The sequence below is a fragment of the Schistocerca americana genome, chromosome 5 (genome assembly GCF_021461395.2).
Source record: "Schistocerca americana isolate TAMUIC-IGC-003095 chromosome 5, iqSchAmer2.1, whole genome shotgun sequence".
Classification (NCBI taxonomy): Eukaryota; Metazoa; Arthropoda; class Insecta; order Orthoptera; family Acrididae; genus Schistocerca; species Schistocerca americana.
In genome coordinates, this window is record NC_060123.1 from 484395294 (window position 1) to 484417589 (window position 22296).

Here is a 22296-nt window from a genome sequence, read left to right on the forward strand (position 1 = left end):
CTTGGCAGATTAAAATTGTGTGTTGGACTGAGACTCGAATCTGGGACCTTTGCCTTTCACAGGCAAATGCTCTACCAACTGAGCTATCCAAGCATGACTCATAACCTTCCCTCAAAGCTTCACTTCTGTCAATACCTCATCTCCTACTTCCAAACTTCACAGATGTTCTCCTGCATATCTGGCACTAGTAGCACTCTTGGAAGAAAGAATTTGTGGAGAAATGTCTCAACCACAACCTAGGGGATTGTTTCCAGAATGACAAGGGTCTTAGGCTTGATTTCTGGTCTGACACACAGTTTTAATCTGCTAGGATGTTTCACGTAAATTCCTAATTGTAACAAAGAGAGATGTGAAAGAATTTAGGTATGGACTCATCTCCAAAAGAAAAAAATATACATAGTATGTTGAGCTACTTAAAACAAGAGAAGTTCAGAATTTGACAACTGCTACTACTTACTCCTGGTGGACCCTGTGGTCCTCTCAGACCCTGAGGACCAGGTGTTCCATCCCGTCCAGGATCACCTTTCTGGCCAGGTCGTCCATCCAAACCATTCAGTCCATCAAATCCCCTGTCTCCCTTCTGACCTTGGGGTCCAGGTGGTCCTGGATATCCATCTCTTCCCTAGGAACATTAATTATGTGCTAAACCAAAAATGTTGAAATCAAATGATAAATTAATAGAGACATTACCTAAAGAGTCTCATTTTCTAAGCAGTCAAATGTATGACCAGTCTTTTACTCCACAGATGAGGAGAAACCTACCAGAGTTGATGATGTGTAAAATCACAGATGCTATGAACAACACTAATAACACACAATAAATTTTATTAGACTGAATGACCAATGTATGTATAAATTAGGGAGTAACAAAAATAATTTTATAAAATGGCAAGAATTCATGGAAATAACTGAAATTGCTTGCCATATTACAGTTTTCTGCTCAATGATTGTCAGATCATCCAATGTTTTCATATATGTTAACTGAGTGAATTTGCCAGTTATGAAAGGCCTATAGTTTGATGTGGAATCTGAACCACTGTGCAGCTTGATTTTCTTCACACATAAAAGTAGTTTCAGTGGTGACATTCAATTTAAGAGATAGAAAAATTCTAAGTAAATGATCAAGCTCCAATCTTTGGACACATGATGTTACTAAACAACCAGTCTTAAATTGGTTTTTAGCATAGTTATAACAAACGTTAATCAAAATTCGTGTTTACTGTCCATCACTTACAAAATTAGACTGTTTTATTTGCTCTTTTAGGCTCATAAGCCAACAGGGTTGCCGCAATTGTAACACCAGTTCCCGGCCAATCACTGAAGCTAAGCACTGTCAGGCTTGGCTAGCACTTGGATGGGTCACCATTCGGATCTGCCAAAAGTTGTTGGCAAGTGGGATACACTCAGCCCTTGTGAGGCCAATTGCAATTGAGGAGCTACTTGATTGAGAAGCAATGGCATTGGTCACAAAAACTGACAACAGATAGGTGAGCGGAATGCTGACCACACGGCCCTCCGTATCCACATCTGGTGATGCGTAAAGGCTCAGAACAACATGGTGGCTGGTTGGTGCTGTTGGATCTTCAAGGCCTGTTTGGATGGTGTCTGTTTGTTTTTGTTTATGCTCAAAAATATGAAATATTCTAACTGCACACGTTATGTTATATACAACCTCTATAGCAAAATGTAAAGTTTCCTTTCAATAGATTTCTGAAACTGAATTTTGTTTTAAGTTATCACTAGGAACACAAAGCTAATATTTTTGAATGTTATTTGACAAGTTTGTACACCTAACAATTTCATCAACAAAGTAAATGAGAGTAGCTCTGAGTAAGCCCCTTCATATCAACTCCATCACATCTTCAAGAAGTCATATCTCTTAATTATTATTAACAATTAAACACAATCAATGAGATCATGTTAGGTGAAGATAATTTACAACTGGATGAAGAATTAAATAAATAAGAAATAAAAATTACTTACACGTGGCCCTGTTGGGCCTGGTAAACCTTTTTCTCCCTTCATACCTGCTGCACCAGCAAATCCTTGATCTCCTGTCATGCCTTGCTCACCTTTCATTCCTTGAAGACCTGGTTCCCCCTGAAACATAATTAAACAACAGCAACAAGTTTGTTTTAGTTTAGCAGTTGAAAAGAAGTTTAATCATTTCAATTACTTATTTAAAATGTAAGTACTTTGAAATAAAATACCTTTGGAATTTGCAAAAAGCTGTATCATTATTACCGAACAACAATAATTATCATTGAAGAACATATATACTTTTAACTCATAAGACAAAGAATACATGAGAAAACGAAGTGACTTCTGATTATAATGCCTGCCATCATTGTTAAAGATCCACTTAGAGTTCGGTGTTGAGCAGTCTTAACTTGAATTTTATTAATATCTTTTTATCGGTTAGAGTTATATGTGTAAGCAGTCATGAAGGAACATGCACAGCACGGCATGTTAGCACTCATAAACTATTCCACATATTTTGAAAGCTCAGCAGATAAAATGAGCTTTTGGCTGAAGGTCTCTGAAACATAGACAAACAATTTCTGTGCTCTGTTTTATAGCAGTGAAACACAACACACAAATGTTTACCACAGCTTAACATAACACTTCTTTCAAAACTTTTGTTTTTGTATTTGGATATGTTGTGACAACTAATTCCTCCTTTCTCGGTAATTAATTGCATGATAGGGCACTGTGTCACCCCTTTCAAAAGCTACCATCAAGACTTACACTACCTGACGAGAGAGATACATAGTTTGCTGCCTATTTCTCTCTCTCTCTCTCTCTCTCTCTCTCTCTGTCTCCCCCTCCCTCTCTCCTTGATAGGGATCCTTGACATATATGCAAGATTGATTAGTCAGGAATTGGTCACTGAGAATTTTTGTGAATGAAATCTTGTCTGACAGTTGCTTAATCCACAATATTTTATAGGGTATATGACCAGATTTGGAGTTTTGGAATAGTTACCATTGGTTCCATGACAACTTTGGGGTGAGGAAGACCTCAGATTATTAAGTGGTTTAATTTTTTAAACCAGATGATTTAACTGTAACTATTCCAAAACTGGTCATGTACCCAATAAAAGACTGTGGATTAAGCAACTATCCTGCAGTTTTCTTTGTTTTTCAAAATGATATTAAGGGCTTGGGTCATTCACTTATATTAAAAATCATTTAATGTACTAAGTACAGTTTTTCTTGAGTTGTTACAATCTGCAATGATTTTTTTTCAGATCTCTTTATAAACAGTACCAATATCTATTAACAATCTCAGCTGCTGGCACTGTCTAGGAAGTCATTTATGCATATTGTGAACGTCAGTGACTTGAGACAAGCTGGATATTGTCTTAATTTCCAATGAAAACTCTGCTGCCAAAATGACACACTGAGTTCTATCTGACTAGAAGGTCTTAGCACAGTGATAAACTGAATCAGATATTTCATGACTAGAAAGTCCTAGTGCAGTGAAAAACTGAATCAGATATTTCATAAGTCAGATATTTCATAAGTATGAATTCACTTCCTTAAACTAAGAAGCAGAGTTCCCCTGAGAAACAAAGTGCTCTTCTTACTGGATCTGGCTCTTGTGACTCGAAAGAGTGAGCCTTCTTTCACAAGATCTGCTCCAGGAACCCATTCTGGTTAGGCAATTGTTCCAGCCTCATGAAAGTCACCATATCTTACCATATACATGCCCCAGAAATTTGCAAGAACTTAACAAAAGGAATAAAGGTATGGATTTTTAATCATCATTGCTCAGAGCCTTCTTAAAATATATTTGTTGCACATGGAGCATGGGATATCAATTCAAAATATGTCAAAATGAATGGGTGAGCAGTTCAAATTTAACCTGGCTGACAGATTTCTAAGACCTTAATAACTATGACAAGTAACTAATGTATTATTCTTATGCTCTATATTTTATTCCACAGTGGATGTAATTGAAATTCAAGATAATTAATATGAAATATGACCAAACTAGATCTTTATGGACTGTAAGAGTTTAGTGGACTACCTAGAAGTATTTTTTTTCTCAAAACATTCATACAAGACTACCAACTAATAGGAGAAGCTGTTAGCAGTATTCTCCAAACAAGTTTCTCAAAATGATTGTAATGCCTGAAAAATATGTTACTGCAATCAGTTTGCCATTTTGATAAAATCAGCATTCTCTTATCACTTTAGAGAGCTGACAGACAACCATTTAATCATGTAACAAATAAATTTTTTTTCTCTTGAAAATCTGCAAACACAAATAAAACATAAAGTTCAATTGAATAAATACTTCAGTATGACTATCTTGAGTGAATTCGTCTTGTTTCTTGGACACTTACATAAAACTTGTGACAGCTGTATTATTCAGGGACTAGAATCTGGGAAAATGGTTTCAAATACAATAGCAAATAGCATACGAGTTCTGTTCAAAAAATTCTGGAAGATTAATAATTTCAGACCAAAGGTGTGTTGGAGTGACATGTGGTCGCCATACCAGATATGCCTGTGTTTAATGTGTAATTGCCAGAAGTTTCATTGTTGTACATCTGTTAGTTATTATTCAGTGCTGTATTGAGTAGAACATTGTGTCACACAGTTTGCAAATTTCGAGAGGGCAGAGTTAGAGAAGCAACATGTCTGCATTAAATTTTGCATGAAACTCAAGAAAACATTTACAGAGACACACCAAATGATGCAGAAGGCCTACAGTGATGAGTACTTAAGCCATACACACAGTTTAGAAACAGCCAAACAAAAGTTAAAGCCAACCCTCATTCAGGATGCCCTTCGACATTTACCGACGACACTCACGTCAGGAAAGTCAAAGAAAATGTGCATGCCAATTGAAGACTGACTGTGAGAGAGAATGCAGAAGAATTAACATTTCAGTTGGATCATGCCATGAAATCCTGACACAGCACCTTGGAATGCATTGTGTTGCCACTGAATTCATACCACTGTTCATCTACATCTACATCTACATTTATACTCTGCAAGCCACCCAATGGTGTGTGGCGGAGGGCACTTTACGTGCCACTGTCATTACCTCCCTTTCCTGTTCCAGTCGCGTATGGTTCGCGGGAAGAACGACTGTCTGAAAGCCTCCGTGCGTGCTCTAATCTCTCTAATTTTACATTCGTGATCTCCTCAGGAGGTATAAGTAGGGGGAAGCAATATATTCGATACCTCATCCAGAAACGCACCCTCTCGAAACCTGGAGAGCAAGCTACACCGCGATGCAGAGTGCCTCTCTTGCAGAGTCTGCCACTTGAGTTTATTAAACATCTCCATAACGCTATCACGGTTACCAAATAACCCTGTGACAAAACGCGCCGCTCTTCTTTGGATCTTCTCTATCTCCTCCGTCAAACCGATCTGGTACGGATCCCACACTGATGAGCAATACTCAAGTATAGGTCGAACGAGTGTTTTGTAAGCCACCTCCTTTGTTGATGGACTACATTTTCTAAGCACTCTCCCAATGAACCTCAACCTGGTACCCGCCTTACCAACAATTAATTTTATATGATCATTCCACTTCAAATCATTCCGCACGCATACTCCCAGATATTTTACAGAAGTAACTGCTACCAGTGTTTGTTCCGCTATCATATAATCATACAATAAAGGATCCTTCTTTCTATGTATTCGCAATACATTACATTTGTCTATGTTAAGGGTCAGTTGCCACTCCCTGCACCAAGTGTCTATCCGCTGCAGATCTTCCTGCATTTCGCTACAATTTTCTAATGCTGCAACTTCTCTGTATACTACAGCATCATCCGTGAAAAGCCGCATGGAACTTCCGACACTATCTACCAGGTCATTTATATATATTATATTGTGAGTTATGGCTAGAAAGACCTTCGCCTCACAATCTGTGATGAGTTTTCAAATCACACAAATGACAACAAGTTGTTCTTTAAGATAATCATAACTGGTGCTGAGACTTGGATCTATGGTTATATTGTTGAGACTAACGTTCTCTCTTCCCAGTGGGTTGGAAAGGTTCTCCAAGAGCAAATAAAGCTCGTCAAGTCAGGTCAAATGTCAAAGTCATGTTGATAGTTTTCTTTGACTGTGAAGGTTTAGTTAATTCTGAAATCACGCCATAGCAAAAATCTGTTAACTGATGGTCTATTGGGACAGTGATAAAGTATGACACCAGTGAAAAAGTATGACAAGGAAACAGCCTGAAATGTGGCAAGGCAATTCATGGCTCTTGTATCACGATAATGCACCTGCACATTCAGCTCTGTTGGTGCATGACTATTGCACAAAAAACAAAATCACTGTGCTGCCTCACTCTCCATACTCTCCAGACCTGACCCCTGAAGACTTTTTTATTTCCAAAGTCAAAAACCCAACTGAAAGGATGAAGGCTTGGAATGATAGATGAGATAAAAGGAAATTTGCAGATGGCACTTCTTGCGATCCAGCAAGAGGTGTGCCAAGACTGTTTCCGGAAGTGAAATGGCATTGGAGTGGTTTATCAATTGTGGAGGAGAGTATTTCAAAGGACACCAAGCACAATAAGTAAACAATAAACACAGAAAAAATTTGTGGACAAAGTTTCAGAAGTTTTTGCAGAGCCCTCATACTTGAGTCCCAGCCACATAATAAATAAATAAATAAAATACAGAAGAAAATCGTATCATAAATTTGTTATCAATCATTCGCAGTGTTTGAACAGAATACACAAGCAGTTATAAGTATGTTCTACTTGGATACTCCATAAAGTATGTCTTGACATGCTTTCTAATGTAGTAACTCTGTTTGACGTATTTCTCATTTTACCACACATGGACCTATAAAAATGATTATTGATTACTTCAAACAATGGAACATTGAGGATGGAATGTAACAATACTATGAAAAAGAAAGTTGCTATTCACCATGTAGCAGAGATGCTGAGTTGCTGATAGGCACAACAAAAAGACTGTCACAAATAAAGCTTTCAGCCATTAAGGTCTTCGTCAGCAATGCCATTAAAGTCTTTGTCAGCAATAGACAACAGACACAAATACACACACAAACACTCACACAAACACATCTCACACACACAACTGCAGTCTCAGACAACCGAACCCACACTGCAAGCAGCAGCACCAGTGCATGATGGGAGTGGCTACTGGATGGGGGTAAGGAGGAGGCTGGGATGGGGACTGGGAGGGATGGTATAGTGGGGGCGGCAGACAGTGAAGTGCTGCAGGTTAGATGGAGGGCAGAGGAGAGGGGGGGGAGGGGGAGGGGGAGGGAGTAATGGAAAAGGAGAGAAGTAAAAAGACTGGGTGTGATGATGGAATGACAGCTATGTAGTGCTGGAATGGCAACAGGGAAGAAACTGGATGGGTGAGGACACTGACTAACGAAGGTTGTGGCCAAGAGGGTTATGGGAACGTAGGATGTATTGCAGGGAAAGTTCCCACCAGCAAAATTCAGAAAAGCTGATGTTGGTGGGAAGGATCCACATGGCACAGGCTGTGAATCAGTCATTGAAATGAAGGATGTCATGTTTGCACAGGGTGTTCAGCAACAGGGTGGTCCACTTGTTTCTTGGCCACAGTTCGTGGATGGCCAGTCATGCCACTCCCCTGCCCTCCGTCTAACATGCAGCACTTCATCATCCGCCACCCCCACTATACTACCCCTCCACCTTCTCACCCCAGCCTCCTCCTTACCCCCACCCAGTCACCACTCCCATCATGCACTGGTGCTGCTGCTCACAGTGTGGTTTCAGTTGCCTGAGACTGCAGTCATGTGTGTGTGTGTGTGTGTGTGTGTGTGTGTGTGTGTGTGTGTGTGTGTGTATGTGTGTGTGTGTGTCGTATATTGTTGACAAAGGCCTTGATGACTAAAAGCTTTGTTTGTGACAGTCTTTTTGTTGTGCCTATCTGCGACTCAGCACCTCTGCTAATGGTGAGTAGCAACTTTCCTTTTCATAATATCATTCATTACTTCCACACATAGTACAACCCACCTAATTGTGTTTTCACAAATGTCATATCTGATTAAAGCCTAAAGCCTTTTTTTATATTATGTGCATCTATCATTGAGGCCACATGAACGTACATTTGGTGTGTGAGTGTGTGTGTGTGTGTGTGTGTGTGTGTGTGTGAGAGAGAGAGAGAGAGAGAGAGAGAGAGAAAGAGAGCTCTTTGTTATTTCTCTATGGTAAACAAAAGACAATGTGTAAATACCAAATGCTCAATGTAAAATGGTAGTTGCTGTGAAAATAATTCCAATGTATAAATTTTGTGTTCAGTAAATATCAGTAATTGTTGTGGATATAGTAAGGAAAGTTCTGGCAGAATGTAATTAATTTAGGAGTAAAAAAAATCAGTCACTGAATAGCATTGAGTTGTCAAATATTCACAGAAAAAAGAGAATGAAAACTTACTAGCTTTCGAAAGAATCCTTTGATAAGCTAGAGTACAAATACACACACAAAAAAACCCACATACCTATGCCCCTGCAATACAGCCTAGTTGCCTGTGAACAGCATTTTAACAGTGATGAGAATTTCGTGCCTCAATATGCTTAAGGTCTGATGAGGCCTTTCACAGACAGCCACTACCCCTCCATCTCTCTTCCCCATCCACTCCCACCAAACCTAGTCCACAAACAGACTTCTTGTGACAGATCCTCACACAAACCTAATTCTTCAACCACATTCAAGAATGAGCTACAAATGTACACCCACATCTTCATCCAGTCACCCTGGACTGGAACAACTCAACCATATACTCTGCCATGGCTTTGAGTATCTGTTATCATGACCAGAAATGAGGGACATCCTACCCAAGATCCTTTCTACACCTGCTTTAGTCGTATTCCGTAGCCCACTCAACCTACACATCATCCTGGTCCATATACAAATGCTGCTCAAATCTGTGCATAGCTTTTTATGTTTGCATGACAACCAACTAGCTGCCCACCAGAATGAATGGTCACTGCCAAGCTGTGGCCAAGAACAAAGTGGACCATCCACCAACAACTGCTGAGCAAAACATGCTCAAGTTCAATCGAGTTCAATGGCTACTTCACAACCTGTGCCACCTGGATCCTTCCCTCCAGCACCGGAACTATGTAGATTGGAGTTATTGTTGCAACACATCCTTTGTTCCCATAATCCTCCTGGCCTCAAACATCACTAACCCACTCTTCCCACACCCTCTGGCCAGGTCTCCACTTCATATGTCCTGTCATCCCCTTCCAGTCCACACTTCCATGTCATCGTCACCATGTACCATACCTCACTTGCTCTGGACCTGTGTATCACATGCCTAGCCCATTCACGTCACCCCTCCCTCTCTCCTTCCTAGTCAGCACACTTGCCACTTCCTTCTGAGTTGTTAGCTATCCATCCCCAACCCCTCTTCTTGCTTACCACTCTTCCTTCCTTTATGCACCCCAACCTAGTACGTCTGCTGAATTGTAATCCCAGTATTGTGTGTCTAACTGGCACAATGTAGAGACATAGGCATATGTAGGCATATGTGTGTGTGTCTGTGTACTCTTTTGTCAATGGTTCTTCCAAAAGCTAACAACATTTCTCCCACTTCTGTGTGTGCTTATCAACAACTCAATGGTTACGCTATTTAGTGAGTGGTTTCCTCTAGTCCTAAATTTTAATTGTTGCAGAGTATATTTCTGGAATCATCCTGAGTCTTGAATATGTATAACAAGATTGACTTTATGTAAAATGTTAAAATACAGCTATACTATGTGGAGTATTGTTTTTCTTATTTATTCAAATACGTAACTTATCTGAAAACAGAGATTGGTTTTCATGCCTTTTGAGCCACATCACTGGAGGGAAGTGGTTATGACAAAAAATGAAAGGGAAAATACAAAACAGTACACATTCAAACAACTGATATAAAAATTGTCAGCATTCATCAGATTCGTGTCCTTGTGGTAACTGATTACTATTTGCACTGACAGGAATAGTCAGAATAAATCAAGTTACTGAGTGTGCACATACTCTATAAAAAGCACTAATGAAATTTATATCTGAGTAAATGCCACCCATCAATCAGGTGCAGGCTGATGGTTGACTTTCAAAACTTTTGTTTGATTTTCCATCCTGAAATATTCCATGATCATAATATTTCACAGTAATTACAATTTTACATTTTTATTACCCTTTCTCCCATCTCTCCTGGTTCTCCTTTTGGTCCAACCACTACTCCTGATGGGCCTTCTTCATCAAAGGGAAGTACTGCTGGTCTTCCAGTTGGACCACGTTCACCTTTTTGACCTTTATCACCTTTTTGACCTTCAAAGCCAAGTCCAATGTTTCCCTTCTCACCTTTGGCACCAGGTGGTCCCCTAGGACCCTGAAACAGAATCATATACACATTGGCACAATTTCTATAATTTTGAATCTTAATTTACTGTAATGAAAGATTATATTAAAACGCCAGAGTATTTGTAACTGATCACTAAACTATGCTGGTGAGCAACATCAATGTCAAATTATTCAGAAAAAACTATATGCCTTACAGGGTCACTTCATAATGCCCTGAACAGTAACAGCACATACATTAAGAAGAGAAAATGTATTTGAAAAGGCCATCTATGATCATAAAAAATGTTTTTATTAACTGCACATGGGCTGCACTAGTGTTAAAGTTAATCATCAAAATGAAAGAAATAAGGAGTCTGACATTTCAGAAGAGAGAGCTTGTAATGACGAAGTTGTGTATCTGGAAATAAGTGTATGTTTAAAAATAAATACATTTCTACTAGACACAGTGAAAATAAAAACACAACAAAAGAAAACTTAAAACCTGAATTTAAATTTTCTAAAGGTGTATTATTAGTGCATACTATATTTGGTATATTTCTTAGCAGCCACTTGATGTTTGGAATCACTTACCATAGGGCCCACCTCTCCCTTAATTCCAGGAAAACCAGATGGTCCAGGACTCCCAGGGAGACCTTGTACACCTCTAACTCCATCAAGGCCCGGTTCACCTTTCTGGCCTTTAGGGAACAGGCCAGCATACGCTGGCTCTCCCTTCTCACCCTTAGAACCTGGAAGACCGGGGATACCACGCGGACCGGATTGTCCAGGGTAACCAGGTGGTCCTTGGGCCCCCTGTAAAACAGAAAAAGTAAATTTTATATTCACACCTTAATTAATCTGGAAACAATTCCAAAATTCTCAAAGCAAGGAGAATAGTTAAAGCATTTTCTATCAATATCACAAACATTATTGCCTACTCTATAGAGAAATATACATCTATAAGTGATTCAAAATTCCTTTATGATTGCCCACCACATAATTTCTGCATTTTGCAAGAGGAATGACAGCAATTTATTTAATTGAAGACTTACCAAACAGGGCATTTTAAAAATTAATTTTATTACAGATTGCATATCCAACAATACTTACATCTGTCCCATTGCAACCATCAACACCTGGAAGACCTGGAGGACCTGGGAAGCCCTGTTGTCCAGGAACACCATTGGTTCCAGGAAATCCTGGCATCCCCATTTTCCCCTGCAAAAATTCATGGAAAAAATGAAATAGTTGATTATAATATATGCAGATTTTTTAAATATTTTGAACTTGAACAAAAATGACGTTTCCACCTTATCAAAAATATTTTCATTTCCCAAGATCTCATTCACAATTTTTCTGTAAAAGAAGATGTCTTGTACAAAAAATTAATAATTTAGAAGAGCTTGCATTATATCTCCTGTCACATTACCTTTCCAAAATACATTACAGTATTCACTGAAATATTCTGGAAATCCATGTTCATTACAATAAATTTGTTCAGTATATATTTTCTCTCTGTTATACTTTTCGTTAAGTGATTACATCTTCTTGCTTTTTTTATCCTCTTTTAATTTATTTTTGACTGACCCTAAATGTAATATGGCTGAAAACATGTGTCTATTTATGGCTATCATTAGCTAAGCTTAAGTTTTACAGCAGTGCTTTCTCACCAATAAAATAAAGTTAGAAAATGCTCAACACTTTAAGACAATTCAATAATTTAGAAATACTAACATACCCTGTCACCTTTCAACCCACGAGGTCCTTGTGGTCCAGGTTCCCCTTTGTCTCCTTTAGGCCCAGGAGGACCTTCCATTCCAGGATGTCCCTGCTGACCTTGCAGTCCTGGAATACCAGGAAGGCCTGGAGGACCCTAGAATTTAAAGTATAATGGCAATGGCACAAATGTTCAGTACTTTCAGAAATTCAAACAGACTAATCACTGTCACCAAATCTAATACTACTACTGTCTCCATGCATATAAACTAAATTGCCTAAATTATGATAATTACATAATTAAAATAAATAAAAAGTAAAGTATAATAACAAATAATTAAGTGAGTTATTGTAGTGTGAAAGATTTATACTGGAAAAAAGTGGAAAAAAGACACGTATTTTATGTTTGTCATATTAGTCACAAGATTCACTGCAATAAAGTAAATTCCAAACAAACTTCATAAACCTAAAAACAAAAATTAAGTTTGACATATTCTCATATGGTGTGTAATGATGTGAATTTTTATTTTACCACATTATCTGCCTAGTTGCTACTAAAGCATTGTATTCAGATAGCAAAAATGAGAAGAACTGTCAGATGTGCTTAAAAAACTGTTCTTAATAACTTCTTACCCTTGATCCTTTCTCAGCGAAACATTTCGGTATGCAGTTCGTAGATGGCGTACAGTTACCCCTCGGGTTGCTAGGAACAATTTCATAATTGCTGGGTGGTCTACTACCTGAATCCGTTCTTCCATATAGACCATAAGTTCTATTGTAGGAAGGTGGAAAGTAGTCCTGAAAAGATGTCAGTAGATACTTAGTTTCAGAAATTTTATGTCAATAAATTTAGTTGATGCATAAAAAGTAATAAATTCAACAAAAGGTACTGAACAAAATAAACAGTCTTAAAGAGAAATACTGCCTGTTGCAACAGATAATTCTGTGATAAATTCTGTGACAAAATTTAGACGCATGACAGTAGTTTATTTAACTAAGTTAGACTAGATGCATCAGTAGGTGTCTTCCTATATTTAATAGGAGACACTGCTACCATACATAATCGGTCATGTAAAAAACTCATTGAGTCAAATAAATAACATGTTCCTGCAGAAAACTGCACATCATGCCTGTTACTTGTCTCTGTGAGAAGATGAGAACTGTCTCAGTTTTGAGTGAGTAGCAGCACAAGACCGAATGAAACAAACTATGGAAATTTACTGGTCTGTGTTTTAGTTATTCATATGCTGTAGTGGGAGAAAAATAACATTTACCAGAAGAATATTAGTTGATACTCAAATGAAAGAAAGCCTAAATCATACCAACATTATTCCACTTTCATGACAGATTTTATGTTCATGAGTCTCACCATATGCCTTTTCTAATACCAGACTGTCACAATGACATATTGGAAGAAAGTTGAGTACATCTACATCAATACTCTGTGAATCACTGAGAAGATCATGAAAAGGAATACTTTTTATTCTACCATATTTAGGGTCCTTCCCATTCCATTCATGAATGGAGTGTGAAAAGAATGACTGCTTGTGACCTGAGTATGAACCATTAATTGCCTAATTTTGCCAGTGCACTCTCTACTGGCTGTCTGAATGATGGTTGGTTGGTTGGTTGATTTGGGGAAGGAGACCAGACAGCGTGGTCATCGGTCTCATCGGATTATGGAAGGATTGGGAAGGAAGTCGGCCGTGCCCTTTCAGAGGAACCATCCCGGCATTTGCCTGGAGTGATTTAGGGAAATCACGGAAAACCTAATTCAGGATGGCCGGACGCGGGATTGAACCGTCGTCCTCCCGAATGCGAGCCCAGTGTCTAACCACTGCGCCACCCCGCTCGGTGAATGATGGTTCTTGAGGTTTTCTATGGTGGTCTGTCTATAAGATGGGAATGTTAAGCCTTGCAGTCCCCACAGTGCTATTCGTAAGGCTGGCACTGGATTGCACCCTCGCTCTTCTCTCATTGTCATACAACACAAAAATGACACCAAACCTTATAAACACCCATTTCAATTACTTTGATTCAATAATCATGCTTAAGGCACAACTCTCATACACTACTGGCCATTAAAATTGCTACACCAAGAAGAAATGCACATGATAAATGGGCATTTATTAAACAAATATATTATACTAGAACTGACTTGTGATTACATTTTCACGCAATTTGGGTGCATAGATCCTGAGAAATCAGTACCCAGAACAACCACCTCCGGCCGTAATAACAGCCTTGATACGCCTGGGCATAGAGTCAAACAGAGCTTGGATTGCGTGTACAGGTACAGCTGCCCATGCAACTTCAACACGATACCACAGTTCATTAAGAGTAGTGACTGGTGTATTGTGACGAGCCAATTGCTCGGCCACCATTGACCAGACGTTTTCATTTGGTGAGAGATCTGGAGAATGTGCTGGCCAGGGTAGGAGTCGAACATTTTCTGTATCCAGAAAGGCCCGTGCAGGACCTGCAACATGTGGTCGTGCATTATCCCGCTGAAATATAGGGTTTCGCAGGGATCAAATGAAGGGTAGAACCACGGGTCATAACACATCTGAAATGTAACGTCCACTGTTCAAAGTGCCGTCAATGCGAACAAGAGCTGACCGAGACGTGTAACCAATGGCACCCCATACCACCACGCCGGGTGATACACCAGCATGGCGATGACGAATGCACGCTTCCAATGTGTGTTTACCGTGATGTCGCCAAACACAGATGCGACCATCATGATGCTGTAAACAGAACCTGGATTCATCCGAAAAAAATGACGTTTTGCCATTCGTGCACCCAGGTTCGTCGTTGAGTACGCCATCGCACGCACTCCTGTCTGTGAGGCAGTGTCAAGGGTAACCGCAGCCATGGTCTCCGAGCTGATAGTCCATGCTGCTGCAAACGCCGTCAAACTGTTCGTGCAGATGTTTGTTGTCTTGCAAACGTCCCCATCTGTTGACTCAGGGATCGAGATGTGGCTGCACGATCCGTTACGGCCATGCAGATAAGGTGCCTGTCATCTCGACTGCTAGTGATACGAGGCCGTTGGGATCCACCACGGCGTTCCGTATTACCCTCCTGAACCCACCAATTCCATATTCTGCTAACAGTCATTTGATCTCGACCAACGCGAGCAGCGATGTCGTGATACAATGAACCGCAATCGCGACAGGCTACAATCCGACCTTTATCAAGGACAGAAACGTGATGGTACGCATTTCTCCTCCTTACACGAGGCATCACATCAACGTTTCACCAGGTAATGCCGGTCAACTGCTGTTTGTGTATGAGAAATCGGTTGGAAGCTTTCCTCACGTCAGCACGTTTTAGGTGTCGCCATTGGCGCCAACCTTGTGTGAATGCTCTGAAAAGCTAATCATTTTCATATCACAACATCTTCTTCCAGTTTGTTAAATTTTGCGTCTGCAGCACGTCATCTTCGTGGTGTAGCAACTTTAATGGCCAGTAGTGTATATTCAGTAGAAAGGGGACCATTATGTATGGAAGAATACAAATCTTTCTGATTATGTGGCTTAACAACCCCTAAGGCCCATTTCACACTGGGACACTGGTGACGGACGCCAGTGATCGTCACCAGTGACTGTGGTGAACACTCCTAGATCACTGGTGTCCAACGCCACAGGCATTGCCAACTGATTAGTTAGTGAAATGAACTTGTACAGGGGTAGCAACTAAATTTCGACAGCCTTTTATGGTCCGAAAAATAAGGTATTAAATTTGAAAAAAGAACATGCAACCTACCAATTTTGTTTTTCTCATCCATGCTCTTCTCATTTGAAATTAGGCACAAACTTTTACAATTTCTTGCCACGCATTCTTTTTCAACACTTTGTTGCTATAGTCATCGCTTTTCACATCCCAAGTAGCAGGACGACTTTCTACTTCACTTAAAAAATCTTCCATGTTAATCAAATCTAATCTCATGGCTACAATGTGTACAGTATAATGTACAATGAATGTTTCGCATCACTGTCTCAGAAATGACTGCCTGTCGGTTGGGAAATCTGCAACGCTATGTCTGTGATCTGTTTCCCAGTGTGAACACTCCAGTTCAAACTAATGCACGTCTGGCGGTGACTGCTGTAAACGCAGTGACCCTGTCCGCCACATGTGGCGACGGTGAGTCACTGCTGGGTCACAGTGTCTCGGTGAGGCACTATAGTGTCCCGGTACGAATGCTCCTGTTCAAACCTCTGTCGCTGACCGTCGCTGGGGACCGTCACCAATGTCACAGTGTGAAACGGGCCTAAGAGTCACACAGCCAAAAATACCATATGACCCATTTTTTTTATTTCTTTCGTCCGCACTTAGACTGGTATATGGTTTTCTTATGGCTTCTGTCGATATTTTACTCCTTTTTTTGTCTTCTCTTTTAGCTTTTCTTGCTATGCAATTCCTGCATTCGAGAATTTACCTATATCCCACAGATGTAGGTTTCTCTTCCTCTTAAGCTGTCACGGGGGAGAGTCTTGTACCACCTTGGTCCATGTGTTGTGTAGTACCTGTCCTACTTTGTGTGTGTGTTTGTGTATTTTAAACATATCTTATACTGTGCATTTTAGGTGTGAATGTGGAACGAGATCAGCATTCTGTAAGTCTCTGTGGAAGCCCACACGCAAGCTGTCCAGTGTATGACAACACAGACTGCTTGTCTACAGGCGAAGAGCTGATTCATGTCCGTTATCTGTCTCATACCCGAAATACATCTTAGTGCACTATTACACCCAGACAAATTTACGTTCCTTTCAACAGAATGCTACTGTTTGGGTACACATGTTATTCCATTATGGCTGTTAACTACAGTAAAACTCACTGTTGAATCGTAATTTATTACTATTTGCGCAAACTAAGTTGACATTCGGTGTGGTGACTGATGGGAGCGACAGTAAATGGGAAATGCCACTCCCACCAGCCATCATGCCATGTGTCAACGTAGTGTGCACGGACTTTTCTTTTTATTACATTTCCTTACTTGGACATAACTTTTGTTATGTCACTGCATCTTGTCCTCCCGTGCATCACGGACGATTCATGTTACTCTCACTAAGAATAATTTGTTGCATGAAGTAACTTGCTTAAAACAAACAAACTGAGATAAGATGTGGCGGAGTTCTGCAGTATGTCATATGTGTCAAGGAAGGTGTGGCATCCTGTATCCAGAACTCAACACATTGCTGGTGACTATAGTAACGGGTCGACTGGTAATTACTGTTGATGAGCTCATATTGGCGCTGAAGCGAGCCAAGACCGACGCCAATAATGTAATGCGCCGGTTCACTGCGTAATAGCTAAACGCAGGACAATAGTTGCGCAACCCGCATATCTAGTAAGCTGTGTGGGTTGCTGCTGCTATGTGCCGCAGGCGATCCATATGCTCTTCCCAAAAATAGAAACGCTATTTGCTCCGTTTATTTTCTTTTATTCTAATCGAAATACTGCGTTGAGTACCTATTATTCTATAATAAAAAGACTTATTACTCAATACCACTCACCATTCTTTTTGTTAGAGTAACTCAAACTCGTTTTTTCACTAGACACTGTGACGGTTGCTTTTTGTAATACGCTGCGCAACCACATTTTCGAAACCCCGTAATTGTCTCCCATTTCCATGCAGCAGTTTAAAATTTACCTCAAAGGAGCCTACAACCTACCGCTGTAATGGTGGAAAAGGGTGGCATCCTGGGACCTCACCCTCGGGCTAGGACACGCATTAAACAGCAAGACGTCGACACGTGCAAGAAAAAGGGCAGAGCTCAGGAGGTAACGTGATGTGTAAGATGGGTTAATGATGCCACACTGGCACCAAAATTAATCACACTTCTACCTAACGCCACTCCTCTGCGATGGGGAAATGCCCAGCACTGAAATCACGCGGTCTTCTTATGAGTGGCAGGGCAAAGCATTTCGGACACCGCTCTTAGTATCGACAAGAAAAGGCCTCAGGGGGATGCCACAAAAGGAGTCAATAAAACCACCCCTTCTCTTTGGGCGATGATTCCCACACATTTCGCTGTCGGAAACGACAGTTCGCATTGTGACGGGCAAAGGGACGACGTTCTTGACAACCTTTGACGCTGATGACAACCCCCGGATAATTCAATTCTTCTCTAAGGAGATCGTCGACCTGCAAATCAACTGAAAGTGACTGCACCCCTTTGGAGCATGGCGCGAACGCAATTTTTGCTCTGGTGCACAGGGTAAAACCACTGGGGTCCATTCAAAACCATTTGATAAAATTCGAACGTGATCCGAAGCAGCAAAGTGAGTGTGTGCTTTTTCAGCCCTCCTGTTTTGCGCCATCTGTGGCGTGATCATGGGTGGCTACAACGCTGACATGTGCGTGAATAAAACGGCAAAGGGTCACTCTATGACCCCCAGTTCGGCAACACCCTCGGTGCAGACATGCAACTACAAACAAACTAATAATTAATTACGTAAGTTTTTTTTCATACCATAATTAAAACGTTATGACTGTGGTGTAACGGGCCAGTTATTTTTTTTCCTCGGCAAAATATTAAATTCAAATACCGGGTGGTTATAATTAAAGCGCAGCTACTCACAGACGTCCAGCCTGGGCTGTAATCATTGTATGTCGGCGATACTTCGTTGCTATTTTAATGTGTTAATGTGGAACCGAACGACGCTGGAAAAAAATTAGATTCAATTTTGGCCAGCAGATGCAAATCTGGTGCTGTAAATGTAAGAAATTCATATAACAATGTTTCCATATGTAATGGATTAGGAATGGGACGTGGACAGAAAAACGTCAAACAAGTGGTTTTATTATTAACTGCCGCTTACACGGTTTCAACTGTATGGCCAATGTGGACGTCGACGAGATGCTGTACAAGGACAGATTTGGATCTGGTGGCCAAAATTGAGACTAATTTTTTGTTCCACATTAACGCATTAGAATATCTACCAAGTTTCACTGCCATACGATATAGATACAGCTCACACTGGGTCTCCGTGAGTAACTGCACTTTAATTATAACCACCCGGAGTAAGTGAGGAATGGTATTAATTTCGGACTGTTGCTGAGTGAGGGGAGAAGGGCGGCAAGTGAGGAGAAATCCCTTTGTTAGTACTTATGGTACACACGTCATGTGCACATCGAAAATTCCGCGCCACAGTACCGTATGAGGCACGTCACGTACACATCGAAATCTCCGCGCCACAGTACCATATCACACCACTAGAGGGGCCAAAACAAAATGGTGCAGCCCACTGATAAGGTAGAGTACTGTGGGGTAATTGACATAGCGGGTAGGGTTTGGCAAGTTCCAAGACAAGCAGTACAAACTTATGGCCTACCATGAAGGGCAACAAAACGGGGCGCAGACTATCATCGAGGTACTGCTGTGCTGTAAGGGTGACTGTTGGTATCTCGTCGCTGTCCGGTCTCGGGACACATCTTCGCTGGTCATCAGGTCTCAGTTCTAAGGGGGACACATCACTGAAGACAATTCTACTCCAGTCAGTGAGATGCCAAACCCAATCTTGGCTAGTAAAGTCGCCAGAATTCTCTCCAATTGGGAACGTTTGGAGCATTATGGGCAGGGCACTCCAACCACCTCGTGATTTTGACTACCTAACGCGCCACTTGGACACAGTTTGGCACAATATCCTTCACGAGGACATCCAGCAACTCTGTCAATCAATGTCAAGCCGAATAGCAGTTCCTTAAGCGCTAGAGTTGGGCCAACGCGTTACTGAATTGTAATCATTTGTTTGTCTGTACATGTAGATCACATCTACCGTGTTCCGTCTCGTTTGAATAACTCCTCCTTGATGCGTCTTTTTTTTTTTTTTTTGTCTTAGAGTGTAGTTGACGGTGGTCAAAGGAGAGGCCGGCAATAGCAAGAAGAGCGTTTCTGAAAATGATGAATTTGTTAACTTCTAATATAAATTTAAGTGTTACGAAACCTTTTCTGAAGGTATTTGTTTCAAATGGCTCTGAGCACTATGGGACTTAACATCTATGGTCATCAGTCCCCTAGAACTTAGAACTACTTAAACCTAACTAACCTAAGGACAGCACACAACACCCAGTCATCACGAGGCAGAGAAAATCCCGGACCCCGCCGGGAATCGAACCCGGGAACCCGGGCGCTGGAAGCGAGAACGCTACCGCACGACCACGAGCTGCAGGCGGTATTTGTTTGAAGTATAGCCTTTTACAGAAGTGAAACGTGGACGAGGATAAACGATTCAGCCAAAAAGAGACTAGAAGCTTTCGAAATAAAGTGCTTCAGATGAATTCTGAAGGCTGGATGGGTAGACTGCATAACTAATGAAGACTTAATGAATCGTATTAGGGAGGAGAGGAATTTATGGCACAATTTGACTAAAAGAGAGAACGCTACCGCACGACCACGAGCTGCAGGCGGTATTTGTTTGAAGTATAGCCTTTTACAGAAGTGAAACGTGGACGAGGATAAACGATTCAGCCAAAAAGAGACTAGAAGCTTTCGAAATAAAGTGCTTCAGATGAATTCTGAAGGCTGGATGGGTAGACTGCATAACTAATGAAGACTTAATGAATCGTATTAGGGAGGAGAGGAATTTATGGCACAATTTGACTAAAAGAGAGGATCCAGATTCATTAAGGGATCGTCAGTTTGGTAATGGAGGGTAAAAACTGCAGATGGAAACCAAGACTTGAGTATAGTTAGCAGGTTTAGGTGGATGTAGGTTGGTCGGTTGGAGGGAGCAGACCAAACAGGAAGGTCATCGGTCCCATCGGGTTAGGGAAGGAAGTCGGCCGTGCCCTTTCAAAGGAACCATCCAGGCATTTGCCTCAAGCGTTTTAGGGAAACCACGGATAACCTAAATCACGGTATCTAGACGCGGGTTTGAACCGTCGTCCTCCCAAATGCGAGTCCAGGGTGCTAACCACTGCGCCACTTCGCTCGGTAAGTGGACGTAGGTTGCAGTAGTTACGCAGACATGAAGAGTCTTACACAAGATGGGCTAGCGGTGAGAGCTGCTTCAAACCAGTGTTTGGACTGAAGACCACAAGAAGAACAACAGCAACAACAACACACGATGACCACACGCCATTCCAATAGTGCCAGTCAATGCCGCCCTGTGGAGGTGACGAGGTGGGCTACTATGTCCACGGAACTCAATTTGGTCGGCACCTTTTCCTAAACCTAAAGTCTCCGTCTGAATATTGGTTGTCAGCAATTCTCTTTCTCCATTCCTTTCTGTTTCCTGTTAGTCTCTTCATTTCCTCATGTGAGCCTGCTCCCACATCATATACAGGGTGGGCCATTGATCGTGACCGGGCCAAAATATCTCACGAAATAAGCGTCAAATGAAAAACCCACAAAGAACGAAACTTGTCTAGCTTGAAGGGGGAAACAAGATGGCGCTATGGTTGGCCTGCTAGATGGCACTGCCATAGGTCAAACGGATATCAACTGCGTTTTTTAAAATAGGAACCCCCATTTTTTTATTACATTTTCGTGTAGTACGTAAAGATATATGAATGTTTTAGTTGGACCACTTTTTTCGCTTTGTGATAGATAGCGCTGTAATAGTCACAAACATTTGGCTCACAATTTTAGACGAACAGTCGGTAACAGGTAGGTTTTTTAAATTAAAATACAGAACGTAGTTACGTTTAAACATTTTATTTCGGTTGTTCCAATGTGATACATGTACCTATGTGAACTTATCATTTCTGAGAACGCATGCTGTTACAGCGTGATTACCTGTAAATACCACATTAATGCAATAAATGCGCTCAAAATGATGTTCGTCAACCTCAATGCATTTGGCAATACGTGTAACGACATTCCTCTCAACAGCGAATAGTTCGCCTTCCGTAATGTTCGCACATGCATTGACAATGCGCTGACACATGTTGTCAGGCGTTGTCGGTGGATCACGATAGCAAATATCCTTCAACTTACGCCACAGAAAGAAATCCGGGGACGTCAGATCCGGTGAACGTGCGGGCCATGGTATGGTGCTTCGACGACCAATCCACCTGTCATGAAATATGCTATTCAGTACCGCTTCAACCGCACGCGAGCTATGTGCCGGGCACCCATCATATTGGAAGTACATCGCCATTCTGTCATGCAGTGAAACATCTTGAAGTAACATCGGTAAAACATTACTTAGGAAATCAGCATACATTGCACCATTTAGCATGCCATCGATAAAATGGGGGTCAATTATCCTTCCTCCCATAATGCCGCAACTTACATTGACCCTCCAAGGTCGCTATGTTCCACT

The 22296-nt window shown here is 41.0% G+C and overlaps 1 protein-coding gene across 1 annotated transcript in view; it reads right to left on the reverse strand.

Moving 5' to 3' along the window:
- The window catches only part of LOC124615929 (collagen alpha-2(IV) chain), a 270357-nt gene that overhangs the window by 127531 nt on the left and 120530 nt on the right, over positions 1 to 22296 (reverse strand). Inside the window, exons 2-8 of the mRNA XM_047144112.1 lie at positions 12655 to 12819; positions 12044 to 12178; positions 11416 to 11523; positions 10897 to 11118; positions 10160 to 10354; positions 1984 to 2100; positions 458 to 622 (exon numbers count right to left, since the gene is read on the reverse strand). Of these exons, the coding sequence (XP_047000068.1) occupies positions 458 to 622; positions 1984 to 2100; positions 10160 to 10354; positions 10897 to 11118; positions 11416 to 11523; positions 12044 to 12178; positions 12655 to 12819 (1107 nt within the window). The remainder of the gene's footprint in view (positions 1 to 457; positions 623 to 1983; positions 2101 to 10159; positions 10355 to 10896; positions 11119 to 11415; positions 11524 to 12043; positions 12179 to 12654; positions 12820 to 22296) is intronic.